This window comes from Hippopotamus amphibius, chromosome 1, assembly GCF_030028045.1.
Source record: "Hippopotamus amphibius kiboko isolate mHipAmp2 chromosome 1, mHipAmp2.hap2, whole genome shotgun sequence".
Lineage (NCBI taxonomy): Eukaryota > Metazoa > Chordata > Mammalia > Artiodactyla > Hippopotamidae > Hippopotamus > Hippopotamus amphibius.
The window spans coordinates 127134161-127151689 of NC_080186.1; the positions used below are offsets into that span (position 1 = coordinate 127134161).

The window sequence follows — 17529 nt, forward strand, 5'->3', positions numbered from 1 at the left end:
AAGATGTGGACAGTGTGTGGTTATATAAGCTGGACAGGATATGGTTAGGTCACAGAGGATGCAGGAGCTCTGGAGCACCTGCCCCCCCAACAGTGTACCCCACACTCACCCAGGCTTGGGGGTTTTTAAATTTTTATTTCAAAAGCTTGGATAGCTTCAATATCCAGGTCGTGGCAAAATCAGGACACGTGTAAAATACCTTACAATACATTAGATTCCCGAAAGGTACCAAAAAGTACAGTAAAATTAACACTTCCATTATAGGAAATGTATGACACAAATAATATAAAATTAAAAGGTGAAAAAAAGGTGACACTGGTTTCCTAAGATACAATTTACTCTTTACAACCAGGGTCCACAGGTCCAGGCTGCAGAGTGGCAGCAGGAAGCAGACCCTCCAATCTGGTTCTGGGTAACCCGGTAATAAAAATGAGCCCATAATGCCGCTCTGGCCTCTTGAGACACCACACGCTGCCTAAAACAACTAGAGCTCTGGAAATATTAAACAGGAGAGTGATTTCCAGGGGGAAATTTTTAAATAAGATGCACATGGGACAGGCCATAGAAAGTTTGCCAAGTTAAATTTGGTACATAATTGTGTTCACTCAGTATCCAAACAAAGCGTGTGCGGTCAGTCGGGCACTCCTGCCGAAGCCTCAGTATGGCTTGTAGTTATTCTGATGGCCACCACGTCGCTGGCTCTTCCCGTAATTTGTACTACCCTGACCTAGGGACAAGAACAACAATGAGAGCAGCTACAGCTTACTGAGCGTTTACCCCTGTGCCAGGCGCTTGAATGTCTTTCCCCACCTTCCTGAGACTCAAAACTGGGTCGCTCCAGTGACCAAGCCAGGCCACAAAGCCCAGCCTCTCCGACTCCAAAGCCCCTGCTGCCAGTGGCCCCTGCTGCCAGTGGCCCCTGCACTGTCTGTCCTGCCTCCCAGGGTGGGTGAGTGGATGGGGGCCTCCCTCTCTCCTACTTACTGTAGTCGTAGCCGGGGCCGTAGCCGTAATAGCCATAAGGCGAGTAGTCGTAGCCGCCATAGCCGGGCCCGTAGCCCTGCTGGTAGCCGTAGCCCTGGTTCCAGTAGCTGCCGTAGCCCTGATTCCAACTCTGACTCTGACCTGTGGGGGGGAGCAGGGCACAGGGGCCCATGGACCATTTAGCACACGCAGGAGCTAGGATGGAGGAAATCCTGCCCTTTGGGTGGCGAGGTTACTATGGCAACTCAGAAAAGCCAATGGGCTGCTGTCCTGGTGTAGAGGGAGGGCCCTGGGCCCAGCCCTATACCTGAGAGACCCAAGCTGGGGATAAGAAGGCCAGGCCAGGACAGAAAACTAACTTCACTGGGGCAACAGAGGCAGCTCACTCTCATAAAATCACCCTCAACACCCCCACCCTCCCTGGCAGCTTGGCCTTAAAAAGAATGAAGTTCAGGCTTTGGAGTCAGAGGGGCCTGGGATGGAAGGAGGTTAAGCGCCTGGCACAGCCTTGCCCTACCCTTCAGCCCACCCACCCACGGGTGTACCAAGACTCAGGACAGCCACAGAGCCAAGCACACCGCATCTTGCCCCTCAAAACGTGGAGTGTGATTCAGATGGTCCCTCTGCCCTGGGGCCCCAGACCACAGGAGATGGGCTTTTCCACTCCAAGCAGCAGCAGCAGCAGCAGCAGCAGCAGCAGCAGCAGCACCAGCACCAGCACCAGCAGCACAGCCTCAACCCAGAAAACCATTCCTGATCCTGCCCACCCTGCTGCACCGAGCACCAGAGGCCAGAGCCCCCAAGACAGGCACAGAAGCTCCATGCAGGCAAGGAAACAGGACCCATCTTCGTCTGGGTTCCACTCACCTCCTCCACTTCCGCCACCACCACCGCTGCCTCGGTTCCCTCGGTTGCGATTCCCACGGCCCCCAGAGCCATACTGCTGCTGTTGATAAACCTCTTTGGGCTGAGCCACCTTGATTTCACACTGAAAGTCAAGAGAACAGTGGGTCATGGCAGTGGAACAAGCCCTGGGCAGGGAATGTACACAAAAGCCTTCGCTGACTAGTATTCAGGTGGCAGGTCTTCTCTGTCTGCTCAAGCACACATGCTTGCGGGGGGGCACACGACCACACTTGGACTAGCTCTCCAAACCATAACTAGACAAACCAAAACCTACACAGACCAAAACTCACACAACAGTCTTCTTGGCTCAAGCCTCTCCCCAGAGTGCTTGAAATAATGGAATACACCCATAGGTCCGCTGATGGTCTCCCTTGGGCACATCTAACAAGTGGGAGGAGAGGAACAGCTGCGCCAATGCCAGTCCAGTGTAGCAAGACACCACACCAGGTGTCATCTGGTGCCACCTTAGGCAAGGGACTTAGAGAATGCTTTCCAAATAAGGGATCTCAGAGAAAGAAGGTTCTTTCCTTCCTTCTGGAAGAAATAAAGCATCCCACTCAATACTCAAATGCTATTGAGATAGCAACCCTGACCTCCATCTTATAGAGGAAGAAAGCCACTGAGGCTCAGGGCAGCCTTCCCTAAGGTCATACTGCTCCCCCTTCCTCCTCTAACCACTGATCTGCTGTTGGGATGGGCCAGATATCTGTGTCCCCTTAGGGCCCAAAGAGTCAATTTCCTTTTTGCTCAAAACTCTGCCTACTGTGGGTGGGAGCAGCGTCGTGGACCTTCCACTGCTCCTGCTTTAAGTGTATTTTTAAAAGAAAGCCCACTGACACATAACTGTTTAATTGGTGTTAACTATCCCATTAAGACCAATTAAACAACCATTTTACATAAGATGTCCCCATACAAACATACTCAAAACATTGGCAAGTTACCCCCACCAAGCAATGCAATCTTGTTTTCTATCCTACTAAGTTAAAAATACTGAATATAATCAGCTGAATACACCTATTTCAAGACCAACCACCAGCAGTTTGACTAACGGTGCCCTAACAGGCTCTTCATGCCCATTTCACATCATGGCACAGAGAAAAAGGCCTCCTTCCATATAACTGTCCACTGGGGTAACCATTAATGGATGAGGTCTCACCCAACAGCCCTACGATCCCATCTCGTTTTATATAAAATTTAAGGACCCAATCCCAAATCCAATCCTTCTAAATTCCCAGCCAGGATTGAAGCTTTCGGAAGCCCCACCCTAGGTGGGCCACCTCATCTGGCTGCCACTCCTGTTCAGGCAGAACCTGCCACACCCTGCCAGTGGGCCACACCCTCAACTCCCAACTGCCTAGGCCACCTGGAGAACACCTACCCTCTCTCCTGTCCAGAATTCAGTGGGGGCGGGGGAGAAGAGTTGCCCTTCACTCCACGGGACTGCTTATTTTAAGTCAAAACTGGCCCTGGATTTAAGCTGGCCAGGACCCTGGGAACTCTCTGGAAAGGATCTTTGGGGTGGGAGTTAATTTAACCAGTGACCAAAGGGGATGGAGATGAAAAGAGATTTGGTTGTGGAGAGGATAAAGACAGGAGAAAAGCTCTGCAACAATCTCCAAAGCAGGAAAGATTGCACAGAAAAGAAAACAGTAAATGGCAATTTGAGAATCTTCTGAAATCTTTAACTGCAGGACTTACTCTAGATCCAGAACACCTTGACCTCTAGCTTTAAGTCAGGAATTGAAGAGGCTACTCAGCACACTCCCTGCCCTCAGAAGCCTCCTGTCCTCCAGTATTCTGCCTCCCTCACATCCTGTCCTACCAGCCTAGGAGCTCTGTGAAGGACAGGACCACCTGCCCCTATCAGGACCCAGACAGTGCAGAAAAACAGTAAGGTCTACCCTGGAGAACTCTTGGAGGTAACCCAACCCCTAATCCACACCTGCAAAGGCCAGCTCTCCAGCAGCAGAAGACCAAGCACACACAGCTAGGGACACCTTACCTTACTTCCACTGATGGTGTGGAACTTTTTCTCCAGAACTTTCTTCACAGGTTCTTCTTCTTTAAAGGTGATGAAAACAAAGCCGCGTCTTTTGTTTGACTTTGGATCCATTGGCAGCTCAATGGCTTCAATCTGCAAACAGGCAAAATTCAGGACCCTACCCCAGAGCCTACAGGGAACTCACAGGAGAAAAGGCCCATGAACGGCAGAGTGAAAAACAGTTCCAACCAGCCAAGGTGCCAAAGACCAGGAAGAAGGCAACTTCAGTGCAGTAGGCAGGCCACTCCCAGGGGCCACACACTCACCTCCCCAAAGTCGCCGAAGTACTCCCTGATCTTCTCCTCAGTGGCTTCAGGATTCAGACCCCCGACAAAAATTTTCTTTACTGGGTCTTTCTTCATGGCCATGGCTTTTTTGGGGTCAATGACACGGCCATCCAGTCTGTGCTCCTTCTGGTCTAGAACCTGTTCCAACAGAAGGGAGCTGGGTTCTAACTCGGCAGCACAACCCTGGACAAGGACCTTCTCTTTGAGCCACAACACTCCAACACAGGTACACAAAATGTGCTTCATCCCCTTCAAACTCTACTCCCAAAACTTCCCAACACAATCTGCAAACTTCACCTGGTTTACCTAAACACCTATGTATCTATCCTTACCCCCCCAAGTCTTTGCCCATGCCGTGCACCCCCTCTTCCTACCCAAGCAGCCCCAATTTAAGGCCTATCTCTTCCAGAAGTAAAGCAGCAATAATTAAAAGCATAGGCTAGAGCTAGACTGTTAGGGCTGGAATCCTCACACTCCACCCTTTACTGGCTATGTGATCTCTTCTACCTAACCTTCTGAGCCTTACTTAGGTTTGTTTTCTGCAAAATGAGGCTAAAATAAAGCTGATCTCCTAGCAAACGTGGCCTCTCTCCTAGTCCTCTCAATGAAATGTCTGCTTCAGCGGGGTCCACAACAGGCACAAGATAATAAATGGTCCACTATAATCTTCCTGGACCACTCCAGCCCACACTCACTCCTCCACTTAATCTCTATTTTTAATCCCTTCAAAAAGAAGAGCACCCAACCTCTCTGCTTTTCCCAAAGCACTCAACCACATGCACAACACACAAGCCAATCATGGTCTAAGAATGGTATCCTCTTAAAATACACTGAGACTCCTGATTACAAAGTACCCAGCTTACCTTCTCCACACTGGCTGCATCTTTGAAGAGGATAAACCCAAACCCTCTTGACCGGCCAGTATTGGGATCCATTTTTATTGTACAGTCAACGACCTCTCCAAATTTGGTAAAATAATCCTTTAGGTCCTTTTTGCTGGTATCCCAGCTCAGGCCACCAACGAACATTTTTCTGAAATGGTGGGGTGAGACACATGGCAACAAGCCTTGTAAGAATTTTGTGATTTTGGAAGGACTGGCCCTAGCAGAGCTTTCACTGAAATAAGCCCACCATTCGGAACGGTCTACCCTTAGAGCCCGTAAGGGTTCTACCTCTGTAAAATGTTAACGAATCTCCACTACCCTTCCAATCCCAACCTTGACCCTAACAAAGCCTCAGCTGACTCCGCAGCCCCCCAGGCTGGTAGAGGAAAGCAAGCACAACATGGCCAGAGAGCTAGGCCCTGAGCACTAACAACTGGAAGGAAGCCGATCTAAGGACGCTAAGGCCCTGCCACCTCCGAGCACTCGCTCTCAAGGAACTCCAGGCTTCCGGGCCGAGCCCGAGCTCAGACCGTGACTCCGCCCTCGGCGGCAGGCGGAGGAGGCCGGCCCGGGCGCGCGCCAACTCCGCCCACACAGCCCGCGGCCCGCCGGCCCCGGGTCCGAGCACACTCCCCTTCCGGGCCGCCCGCCCCCGGCCCCGCGCCAGCGGCCCCGGGGCGGCGCCAAAGTCTACCCAACAAACTCCGGCGAAGTCCGGCGCGCGGCGGGCGGGCGGCGCGGGGCGGTTGGGCTGCGGGCGGCGAGCAGGCCCCGGCCCCCGCCCCTCCCCCAGCCGCGTGGCGCCAACAAAAGGCGGCCCCGGAACAAAGGCGGCGGCCCCGGCGGCCCGCCGCACCTACCCCGCGTCCTCCTCGTTCTTGCTGGCGTTAATCTGGTCGCCCTCGGCGCCGTTCTGGCTGCCGGTCTGGGGCGCCGCGCTCCCGCCTCCGGCGCCCGCCGCGACCCCGGTGCCGGCCCCCGTCCCGGCCGGCGGCTCGCCTTCGGGGGCGGCCTCGTGTCCGTTCTCGGTGGCGCCCGTCGTCTCCATGGGCTGCTCCTCACCCGCTTCCGACATGCTAGGCCGAGGCGCGCGGCTCCTGCAACGAGCGGTCGCGCCGCGTCAGGCCGGCGCCGCTCCCGCCCGCCCGCCCGCCGCCCGCGGGGCCCGGCCGCTCACCTCGCCGCCGATGACGCCGCGGGGCCCGCTCCTGCCCACCCGCCGGGAAGGCGCCGCGCGCTTGGCCGCGCTCACGCTACCGGGCCTCTCCCCCGTCTCCCGACGGAGCCGCCGCTGCCACCGCCGCCGCCGCACGGCAACCCACCGACCCAAAACCACCACCTGGCCCGCGCGGTGCCGCCGCCTGACAATGCCGACTCGTGGCGCTCTTTATAATGCCGGAGCCGAGTCCACCTCGCAACAAGGCGCGTGCTCACTGGCTTCGCCGGCCCGTCACTCAACCTCGCGCCACCTCCCCATTGGCCGTGGCGGCGCGCGCACGCTAGATTCGGGCGGGCTTTGTCCTTATCTTAGAATCCGCGCGAGCTGCTGCCCTGCTGAGGGTCGCCCGGGCTGGTGGTCCGCCTGCGCTGTCTTGAGTGGCCGGCGGCCGCAGCCCGGCGGCGGAGGGGCGCAAGGCTGTCCCTTCGCCCTCTCAGGCCGTAGTCCCTCGTCCTGGTGCGCCCGAATCCAGCACTGGCGGTCTTGGCCACTCCTTTTCCCAAAAGAGGAAACGACTCGAGGAAGCCGAGGTCGCCGCAGCTGGAAGTGCGGGACCCGGCTTCCGAGATTGGCGCGTAGTGTCCTCCAAGGCCCTCGGCATAGCTCGGAGAAATTGGGACAGAGCCCGCCCTCCCCCTTGACCTTGGTGCATTCAAAGCAGGGGCACGCGTTCCTTCTGCCGCCTCCCCCGGAGGCGAGAAGCGAGGAGGGGGCGGAGTTCGCAGGGTGACTGTTGCCAATGGTACTTTGCTGGGATGTGGCGGGAGAAACGGTGGGACCACGGTGCTACCCAGTCTTAGGTCGCCTGGCGCCACCTTGACAACTAGCATTGGACTTTTACTTTCGATTACTTAAAATCTTTCATTTAATTCATTTATTTTTGCTGAAATCTATTTGTAAGAAAAATATACCACCCGTGAAATCGTGAAGTTTGGGGGGAAGGGAAGAATTGGTTTCTTTTTCTAATCTACAAAACCCCTTAATATTTATCTACTTGCCCACCAAGCTTGAAAGGCCTGCGTAATGCCATGATTCCTTTTAATCATCTGAGTGACGAGCCCCAAATGAACCAGGATTAAAACCTCTGAAGCCTGGGGATTACCAAATAACAGCAGAACGCAAGTAGCTGACGTCTCCCGCTGGAATCCTGCTGCCAGGCCCGGTGTGGTGGACTGGGCATTCTGTTTTGTCATCTGGTCTCCTCACAACCCTATGGAAGGTGGTACCATAACCAACTTATAAATGAGAAAACAAGCCCAGAATCCTGGCCCAAGGCTCACTCCCTAAGCCAACCAGCCAGTAGAGTTGCCATGAGAACGTAATATGTCACAGTTTCACATTTGGAAAAAATAATTTTCAAAAAAAATCTGAAGATTTAGCCACGCAATGCTGCATTTCCTCCAAGGTATCAACCCCCTAGACCTGGGGCACCCAACCCCAGATGAACAAATGCCTCTGACTCATCCCAAGGCTCGCCTGACCATTTCATTTTCAGGCTAGATTCCACAACTGGAATTCATGAATCTCCATAAAACCCTGGTCTGAAATCTGGTGGTAAGGCTTGCAGGGAAGTCCCTTACAAACTCTCCACCCCACCTCCACCCCAGCCCTTGCCCACCCGCATAAATAAGGGCCAGGGTTTGGGTCACAGACAATGATGGGCAGAGCTGCCCAAGCAATGAAGAAAATTTAGGCAATCAAGGTCAAGTGTAGCCACAGGACATGACTACTGAGGGCATACATCCACTTAATCTCCTGTTCTTGTCCACATGGATTCCTTTAGCACAATCTGGGAAGCACTTTCAATGACATGTCAAGTCTGAGGATAACAACATTTGGATGGTGCTTCACAGTTTGCAAAATACTTTCACCAAGATTGCTTTCTTGGCTCTTCAAAATAACTTTGCACGCAGTTATCCATAGTTTATACACCAAAACACTGAAATCACACAGCTAAAATTGTGGCCACAAAGCCAGCACTTCCAACTCTACATTGTTTCCAGGGCTCCTGACTACTGTAGGACAAGGGGGCTCTGAGCTTCTGAGTTCCTTGGTCTAAATTAGATCTCAGATTAAATGATTTTGAGGCACCAATGAAGCAATGGCTTAGAATGTACTTTATAAACCGTAAAGAATTGCAGACAAATGGGGGTCAGTCTCAGCACAGAATGCTTTTATATTGCACCCAAGGGTGCTTCTGACAGAAGCAGGGCAACCGGGCTGTTTGACACAAGAAACTCTTGTTATTTGATCTTAGTTAGAGACATGAGTTGAGAGCATCTTCTATAACAATGAGGTTCTCAAATCAGCAAGGAGCCCAGTTACACCCCAAATTCCCTTAAGAGGCCCATAGAGTAAAGTCCCCTGGCTTTGGGGATTCAGGCTGTCTGGCAATATATGTGTAAGAATGTGTACAATCATCGATCTAAAATAGAGAGGATAGACACAAAATGCATTTTGAAAATTTTTTAAATTACATCAATTTTGTTTTTTCTTTTTTTGGCTGAGCCCGCAAGGTGGAAACGGCAGGAGTTCATTGCAAATTGTTGTGACTGTTGTGGCTGACTCCCATGGGGGCCACTTCCCACACCACAGCTGCACAGGCTCCAGCTCCCTCACTTCTGGGCTGACTCTGGCTCCAACTGGAGAAAACTTTCTAAAGCACAAGTCAGATCTTGTCACACTCTGAGTGAAAATGCTGGCTGGCTTCCCAATACTCTGAGGATGAAGTCTTAATCCTGAATACCGGTGAGAGAGACAGCTGGGGCTTGCAGAAATCCATGCCCCCTTCCTCCAACCTCTCTTCATCTTGAGTGTAAGAGTCACTTCCAGGCCTGAGCAATTGATACTGGGCGCCTGCCCCAGACCTCTCTTCCCCTGGAGACCAGTGTTCTGCATGGCAGAGCTACATTATAGAGAACACCTGTTCAACCCACATCAAACTTGATGTGAGCAGGAAATGAAACTTTACTGGGTCAAGCCACTGAGATTTGGGGTTTATCTCTAATTGTAGCCTAGCCAAGCCTGACTGTTCCCTGTGGCTTGAGCCACCCCAGTCACATCTCATGCCCAGCTCTCCACTCTAGCCATGCTGATTTATTTTTTGGAACTCATCTGTACCCTTCTGTCTTTCTACCTGCTGTTCCCTCTACCTGGAATATTTTTCCCAAATCTCACCTACTTACTCTACATATCTGTTTTGGGTTGAATTGTATCCCCCCAAAAGATCTGTTCAGTTCCCAACCTGTGGTACCCAGACATGTGACCTTATTTGGGACTGGGATCTTTGCAGATGTAATCAAGTTAAGATGAGGTCAGACTGAAGTAGGTGGGCTCTTAATCTAGTGTGACTGGTGCCTTGTAAAAAGAGAAGACGCAAAGACAGACACAAGGAAAACACCATGTGGCTGACGGAGGCAGGGACTGGAGTGGTAAGTCTACAAACTAAGTGCCTTGGTCAGTTCATGCTGCTATAACAGAATACTATGATCTGGGTGCCTTAAAAAACAAACATTTCTCACAGTTCTAGAGGCTGTGAAGTCCAAGATCAAGATGTCTGATGAGGACCTGCTTCCTAGTTTGCAGATGGCTATCTTATTAGCGTATCTTCACATGGCAGACAGTAGAGAAAGAAGCAAGCTCTCTCATGTCTCTTCCTAAAAGGGCACTAATTACATCATGAGGGCCCCACCCTCATGACCTCATCTAAACCTAATTGCCTCCCAAATGCCCCATTTCTAAATACCATCACACTGGGGATTAGGGTTTCAACATATGAATTTGGAGGGACACAAGCATTCAGTCTATAGCACAAAGGCATACCAAGGATTACCAGCAACACCAGAAGTGAGGAGAGAGGCATGGAGCAGATTCCCCCCTAGAGCCTTCAGAGAGAGTGTGGCCCTGCCAACACCTTGGTTTTGGTCTTCTAGCCTCCAGAACTGTGAGACCATAAATTTCTATTGTTGTTTCCCAGGTCCCTGGGGCTGGATTCTCACTTTTATACAGCATTCCAGGCATGGGGCATTGGGATAGGGACAGATTCAGGACGCACTGCTGCTGACCAGGTCAGGGAACAGCCTATGAAACTGGGAAATGTGCATCTCCCCTCTGAAAGGCAGCAGTGCCTCCACATCAGAGCCACCTTGGAGGTTCTGTGTGTGTGGTTTATCACTGCCACTAAGTCAGGGGGCATCTGCGGGACTCTCCCTTTGAGCCTCAGTTTCTGATTACGCAGCAATTCATATATTCACTCATTTACTAACAGCTCGGGCTTTGACTGCCACCACTGTGACCCTCAGGACAGATCTGTTTTTTGAACTCTAAACCCACATGAGTCACAATCCCTCAATATCTCTCCTGAGCTGCCCTCAAGGCACCTCAATCTCAGCATGTCTAAAAGAGGACCCATGATGTTCCCCTGAGCCCAGACCTTCTGCCAGTGTTCTTGGCCACAAAGAATGCCTCTACCACCCTACCTGTGCAGGCCAGGAACCTGGCTGGGTCAGCCTTGACACCCCTCGCCCCACTCCTCCCCTATCCAATCCATCACCCAGGCCCAAATGTGTCTTTATTACTGTCACCTGCACTCAGGTTTGCACCACAGGAATATGAGTCAGGACAGGCTATGCTGTGTACCAAATACATCTAAAAGCCATGGAGATCATTTCTTACAGATAACACTCCCTGTGGTATTCAGGCTAGAGAAGCGGCTGTCCTCCACAGGGTCATTTAGGGACCCAGGCCCCTTCTACCTTATGGCTCCACCAGCCCCCTTGGGCCTTGTCCTCGCACACAGCAGGCAGAAGGAAATGCACAGGGAGGAGCTGGTGTGAGTCTTGATGGCCCGGGCCTGGGAATGGCATGTGTCACTCTCACTCACTTTCCATTGGCTGGCACTCTGTTTGTGACCTTGCCTTACTGCAAGGGACACTGAGAAACAAGCTGAGCTGCTTGCACAGGGAAGGCAAGGATGGACTGGGTACCAGTAGGCTTCAACAACTACATGTTAATGACAGTGAAAGGAGAAAACTCTAGAGGAATTTCCTTCAGTCAGCCTGCCTTTCAGGGACCATCACCAAATGCCACCACTATCAGAGGCCACCCCTGCCCCTGCCCAGGAGCGGAGTCTGGGTTCATCTCCACGTGGTGAGATGAACGCTATATCGGGGAAGCACAGGAGGACAAGGACACACAAGAGAGACTTGAGCTGAACCAGGGAAGTGGGCAGGAAGGAAAAGGCTTCCCACAGAAGCAGACGCCTGGGCTGTGCCTTGGGATTCTCCAGGCAGGAATGGGGGAGAAGGGGGTGCAGGCAGAGGAGACCAATTGAGCAAAGGCTCAGCGCTTGAGAAAGCACAGACTGGAGAACTGCAAGAAGCCCCACATGACAGAGAGGAGCTGAGACTGTGTCACTGGGCAGGGGGTTTGTGCACCACAACACAGGGTTCTGTTTATCCACAGGAAACAGGAAGTCAGTGAGTACCACAATGGCAATGGTCCATGAAAGGAGGGGTGATGGGAGACACTAAGGCAGGTGTGTGGTTACCACCCTGGCTCCATGCATAGGGCTGGGATGGGCGGTAAGGCTGGACAGTTGGGCCAGAACCACCAGGTGGAGGGCCTTGAATGCCGGGCCTGACAAGGAAGGCAGAGGGCAAACGCTGTCTGCCTCTCTCAAGTAGAAAGCCATCCCGCCACAGGTGACGGCCTCCTCGCTTCCCGCCTACGCCTGCCTCTAGAGGCACCATCTATTTTGTCCATTTCTTCTAGTACATTAGTCCCTAATGGCTAGAAAAGGATCAAGAGATGGTCCATTTCAAAGATGAAGTCCAGACCCCTATTGCCAGGGAAGAAAACCAAAGGGCAGAAAAAGGAGAGTGCTTTCAGTCCATTCGAGCTGCTATAAGAAATTACTACAGACTACATGGCTTATAAATAACAGAAATTTATTTCTCATGGTCTGGAGGCTGGGAAATGCAAGATGAAGGCGCCAGCAGACTGGGTGTCTGGCGAAACCCACTTCCTGGTTCACAGATGGCGGTCTTCTCCCTCTTACTCCTCAACTGGCAGAATGGGTAAGGGAGCTCTGTGGGGTCTCTTTTATGAGGGCACTAACCCCATTAAAGAGGGTTCTACTCTCATGAACTAACCATCTCCCAAAGGCCCCACCTCTTAATAGCATCACCTTGTGGGGGAGGGGGGAGGATTTCAAATACGAGTTTGGGGCAGGGAGCACAAACATTGAGCCTATAGCAGGGAGTAACACGTCCAGTGGCACCAGGCCTAGAACCCATGCCTCTATGTGCGTGTCCTCTAAGCACCTCTAGCGCTCCCCCAAGCCCTGGGCACTTGGGAAACAAGAGACAATAGGCATGCTGAGTGTTTCATCCTGCCACCTCAAGTGCTGAGTATGAGAGACCACAAATATGAACACGGAAACCCTGCCTTTCTCCCACAAGCCAAGAAACAGGAATCCACAGGCGGGTACCATCTCCTTAGCACCTCCCACCCCTTTCTCCTTCCAGAGGGCAAGGCAAAGCCAGCTCTTGGGCGTGAACTCCAAATGCATGAGCCACAGCTCTGATAGTCACATCTGTTCCCAGCACAAGGCCAGAGTAGGCAGGACTCCCAAGGCTGGCTGAGGAGAGAGGAATGATCTCCAGCCATAAGCCTTCTCCTGCTGTGAAAAGCAAGGGTTCGGGGGTGAGTGCTACATCTTAACATTCTATTTCCACATTCTGCCAGTGAATGAGCCAAACCACTACTGCAAGTAGGGGGCATGGTCAAGGCTCAGAACGGAAGATAAGGTCATCCTATATCCTGATTCAGGGGGGTAAAGAGATGGAAGTTCCTCAGGGCAGGGTCCTCATCCCACACTCACTCAGCTGGTTCCTGGCTGGCTGCTCAGGAACCTCTTGTCAGCTGCCTTGGCCCCAGCTTCTCACAGCTGTCCCCCAAACAGCTCAATCCCACTGCTCCCTGAAGCCCCCTCACCACCTCCAACCCAGTCCTGCAAAAGCCTCCTTGGTCTGCATATCCACCTCACCTTGCCCTTCCACCTCTCCTTAATGAAATCCAATGTCCCCACAAGGCCCCACACTCCACTCTTGAATACCAGGCTGCACTTCCTCTCACCTCCCTCAACACAAGTGGAGGGGCCATCTCACCCCGCACCCCCCAGTCTCACTCCCTGAGCAGTGCTGTACAGCAGAAATATGATACAAGCCGCAAATGCAAACACACAGATAATTTACCATTTTCTAATAGCCACATTAAAAGACTATTAGAGGACTTCCCTGGTGGTGCAGTGGTTAAAAATCCACCTGCCAATGCGGGGGACACGGGTTTGATCCCTGGTCTGGGAAGATACCACATGCTGCGGGGAGCAACTAAGCCCATGCACCACAACTACTGAGCCTGTGCTCTAGAGCCTGCGAGTCACAACTACTGAGTCCATGTGCTGCAACTACTGAAGCCCACGTGCCTAGAGCCTGTGCTCCACAACAAAGAGAGGCCACCGCAATAAGAAGCCTGTGCATCACAATGAAGAGTGGCCCCTGCTCTCCGCAACTACAAAAAGCCCGTGGGCAGCAAGGAAGACCCAACACAGCCAAATAAGTAAATAAATCTTTAAAAAAAGAAAAAAAGATTATTAGACAATTAGTAAAATGTTAAAAAGAAACAGGTGAAATTCAATTTTAATAATATATTTAATTTAGTCCAATCTACCCAAAATATTATACTTTTAACATGTAATCAACATAAAAAATTATTGAGAGATTTTGCTTATTTTTTTAGCTTGCCTGAAATCCAGTGTGCATTTTACACTTACAGTGCATCTCAGTCCAGAGTACCACATACTTTTCAAGTGCTCAGTAGCCACATGGGGCCAGTGGCTACTATACTGGACAGCACAGATCTAGACCAGGGATTGGCAAACCATGGCCCACAGTGCAGATCTGGCTGGCCTACTGTCTGATTTTGTACAACTCTTGAACAAAGAGTGATTTTGGGCTGGGGGGTGGGGAGGAACACCAAAAATCTTGCAGAATCGTAGTTTCCCCCACCAGGGATCGAAGCCGGGTCCCCTGCAGTGGAAGCACAGAGTCCTAACCACTGGACTGCCAGGGAATTCCCAAGAGTGATTTTTTAATATTTTTAAAGGATTGAAAAAAATCAAAAGAATAGTATCTTGTGACATGAATTCTATGAAACCCAAAGTTAGTGTCCATAAGTAACATTTTAAATTCTCTCAATAAAAATGTATGGAAATATGTTTCATCTCTTCTTATATTTTTACTTATCTACATAATACTCTCTAAATTTTGCCTCTTGGCCCACATAGCAGAAAATATTTATTATCTGATCCTATACAGGGAAAGTTTGTCCAGCTCTATTCTAGACCATTCACCTGCCCCCTAGACTCCAATACAGGAACCCCAGAGTTCATTATGGAATCAAAAGGCCCAGCTCAAATCCCAGCTCCCCAGCGACACAACTCTGGGGTTTAGAACAAGTCATTTCCCCTTTTTGAGCCTCAGTGTTCTTCATTTGAAAGTCGGGTCAGCACCCTAGTGCCTGTAAAGAGGGTGAAAACCCAGCGCCAACCATAGAGCTGGTCACTCATTCACTCGTTTCCAGTTCCCCAGTCTCATTCCAGTTTCCAGTCTTCACATCTCCAGCTGCAATACCTGTCCATCGAGCCTCCCTCATCTCACTCGGTACCTCGTCCGGGTGATGTCCGCACCAGTCGCCTTCTTCCAGCATCCTCAGCAATCTCTACCTCCACTGGCCGGAGCCCCATATCAGTGGCTTCTGAATCATTTTGGCAGCACAAACGTCTTTCTGCCTGGAATAGCTTCCCATCTTCCTCACCAAATTCTCTTTCCTCCAAGATGACACCCCCGCAGTCCCAGCAGTGCCTTTTGGCTCACAGCTCTGCCCCTCCCAGGGCCTCATAGCAGCACTTCCGGCACACCCGACAGGTGCCCTGGGCATGCGCACAGCTCTGGTCCCGCCCGGTGAGGACCATTCCCGGGCTCACCTCTGGCTAGCCCTTTACACACACAAGGGTCTCAGCAGATACTTCAGCCTGGCCTAGTGAGGCTTGGGCCAGATTTCCAGGACCATTTCCTTCCTTCCCCCTCCAGCTTCATGACAATAATCTCATCAATTCTGACATCCGATATCTTAATCCTGACTACTCCCTGTTTCAGCAGAGCCTCCTCCCAGGGACACCCCTACCCATCTGGCCCAGTCCTAACGGCTCCTGCTTTTCCAGAACCAGCTCCAGTCATGCTCTCTCCCCAGCCAAGTTCGGTCCAGTCACCGGCTTATGTCAGGTTAGTCTAGTCTGTGGCCCAGCAGCCACCTATTTTCCTCTGTGATGTCCTGCCAGTAAATCTTTTCCTCCTGGGGAAGTGTTTCTTCTAAAACTGACCCTCCCTTTGGCTGTTAGGTCAGAACTACTTCCAGCAATGAAGAACGATGTCCCAGAATGGAACCTGTTGCCAGCAAGTACGCTTATCCCCAATTAATGTTTGTCCATTTTGCCAAAAAGGTGAGAACCAGCCTCCCACTGGTGAGGCTTTGAGCCCTGACTCCTGGGGGGATCAGCTTCCTCATGCCAGTCGCCAGATTTTCCTTCTACGTTCTAGCCACTTCTCAGTTTCTTTTCCTTCCCCACACTTTTTATTGAGATATTATTGGCATATCATAAACTCCACCCATTTACAATGCACAATTCAATGGTTTCAGCATATTCACAGAGGTGGGCAACGATCACCATGATCTCAGTTTAGAGATTTCATTTCACATTCATCACATGAAATGACACCCCTTACCCAGTCATTCCCATCCCCCCTCCAGCCCCCACAACCACCCTACTTTTTGTCTCTATAGGTTTGCCTATTCTGGACATTTTATATAAATGGAATCACATAGCATGTGGCCTTTGTGTCTGGCCTCTTTCCCTTAGCATAACCTTCTCCGCGCCCATCCATAGATAGTGTGTGTTAGTGCCTCATTCCTGTTTATTGCCAAATAATTTTCCACTTCTTTTGCTGGTTCCCTGTCAGAGGCTGAAACTCAAAATGTTGAAGCACCCTAAGGCTCAGTCCTCCTCCCCTCTTCATCTCTATCTACTCAATTCCTGGGTGATCTCAACTAGTCTCTTGACAAAATATTGCCTATATGCAATGACTCACAAATCTATCTCCCTATCCGGTCCCTTCCCGTGAGCTCCAGACACACAGGTCCCACAGCCTCTTCCACATCTCCAGTTGGCCATCTCAGGCATCAGGCTTGACACAACCAGTACAAGAAAACCAGTCTGAGTTCAGTTATGAATAGTGATGGAAGAGTGCTAGTAAGTATAAGCAAACAATCTAACAGCACATTAATAATAGTTTTAAATCATACAAGGAAGGCTTACTCCAAAAAGACAGGGATGGTTTAATATTAGGAGATCCGTTAATATAAAGCACCATATTAATAGATAAAATGAGGGGAAAAGTCTTATCAATACATAGTAACAGGGCAATTGATAAAATCCAACATATATTTTTAGTAAACATTCTAGATAAAATAGAATAAGGTAAACTTTTATAAAAACAACCCAAACATCGTCTTCCAGAAGCATTTTCATTAAAGTAAGAAACAATACAGAGGTGTCTTCTTCCATTCATTATTTAACCTTTTCTGGAGGTACAACCAGTGCAATTGGAGGGAAGAAAGAAACCAGAAGTATATAAACAGGAAAAGAGTAGATAAAACCATCATTTGCAGATACTATGATTATATACATGGAAAACCCAAAGCCCAAAACACTATTCTAAACTAAAAAAGATGTGAGTATGGTGGCTTTGGCATATGCCAACAACAATCAGAAGATATAAAAGAAGGACCTAAAACACCTAGGAGTACACTGAACAAGGTAAAGATGCAGCAAATCTGAAACACTAAGCATACAAGAGATCTGAGCAAACAGGAAGATCCCACATTTGGAAGATGTCAAACCTCTCATAAACATTTGATGAAATAATTTGTTAATGCTATCCTAATAAAAACACCAAAAATTTAACAGGAACAATCTCCTATTGAAAAAGCCAAGGTGTAGAATGCTGTGCATAGCATCCTACCATTTCTATAGAAAGAGGAAAAGCACTTGTATATAGACAAGACGTGGACTATCTACAAAAGGCGAAG

General features: G+C 50.4%; 1 protein-coding gene across 2 annotated transcripts; it reads right to left on the bottom strand.

Annotated features, from left to right (window-relative positions):
* Positions 1-115: 115 nt before the first annotated feature.
* Positions 116-6458, bottom strand: HNRNPAB (heterogeneous nuclear ribonucleoprotein A/B). Of its 2 annotated transcripts, XM_057727680.1 has the most exons (8): positions 6280-6458; positions 5963-6199; positions 5082-5250; positions 4198-4356; positions 3893-4024; positions 1852-1972; positions 985-1125; positions 116-727 (listed from the first exon to the last, which is right to left on the bottom strand). In XM_057727680.1, the coding sequence occupies exons 2-8, from the start codon at positions 6175-6177 to the stop codon at positions 657-659; spliced, it is 1008 nt and encodes a 335-aa protein (XP_057583663.1). In that variant the 5' UTR covers positions 6178-6199; positions 6280-6458; the 3' UTR covers positions 116-656. The 2 variants fall into 2 exon arrangements, with proteins under 2 accessions (XP_057583663.1, XP_057583673.1); XM_057727690.1 differs by lacking the exon at positions 985-1125 and having other exon boundaries at positions 6280-6456.
* Positions 6459-17529: the final 11071 nt, after the last annotated feature.

Bases quoted from the DNA above. Each gene is read 5' to 3' on its own strand.
- HNRNPAB (XM_057727680.1), bottom strand. From the start codon at position 6,177: ATGTCGGAAGCGGGTGAGGAGCAGCCCATGGAGACGACGGGCGCCACC. The intron at 4,025-4,197 runs GTGAGTGTGTGG...GCCTGTTTGCAG, and splicing joins ACTTCGGCGACTTTGGGGAG to ATTGAAGCCATTGAGCTGCC. The intron at 1,973-3,892 runs GTAAGGTGTCCC...CTTGACTTTCAG, and splicing joins ACACCATCAGTGGAAGTAAG to TGTGAAATCAAGGTGGCTCA.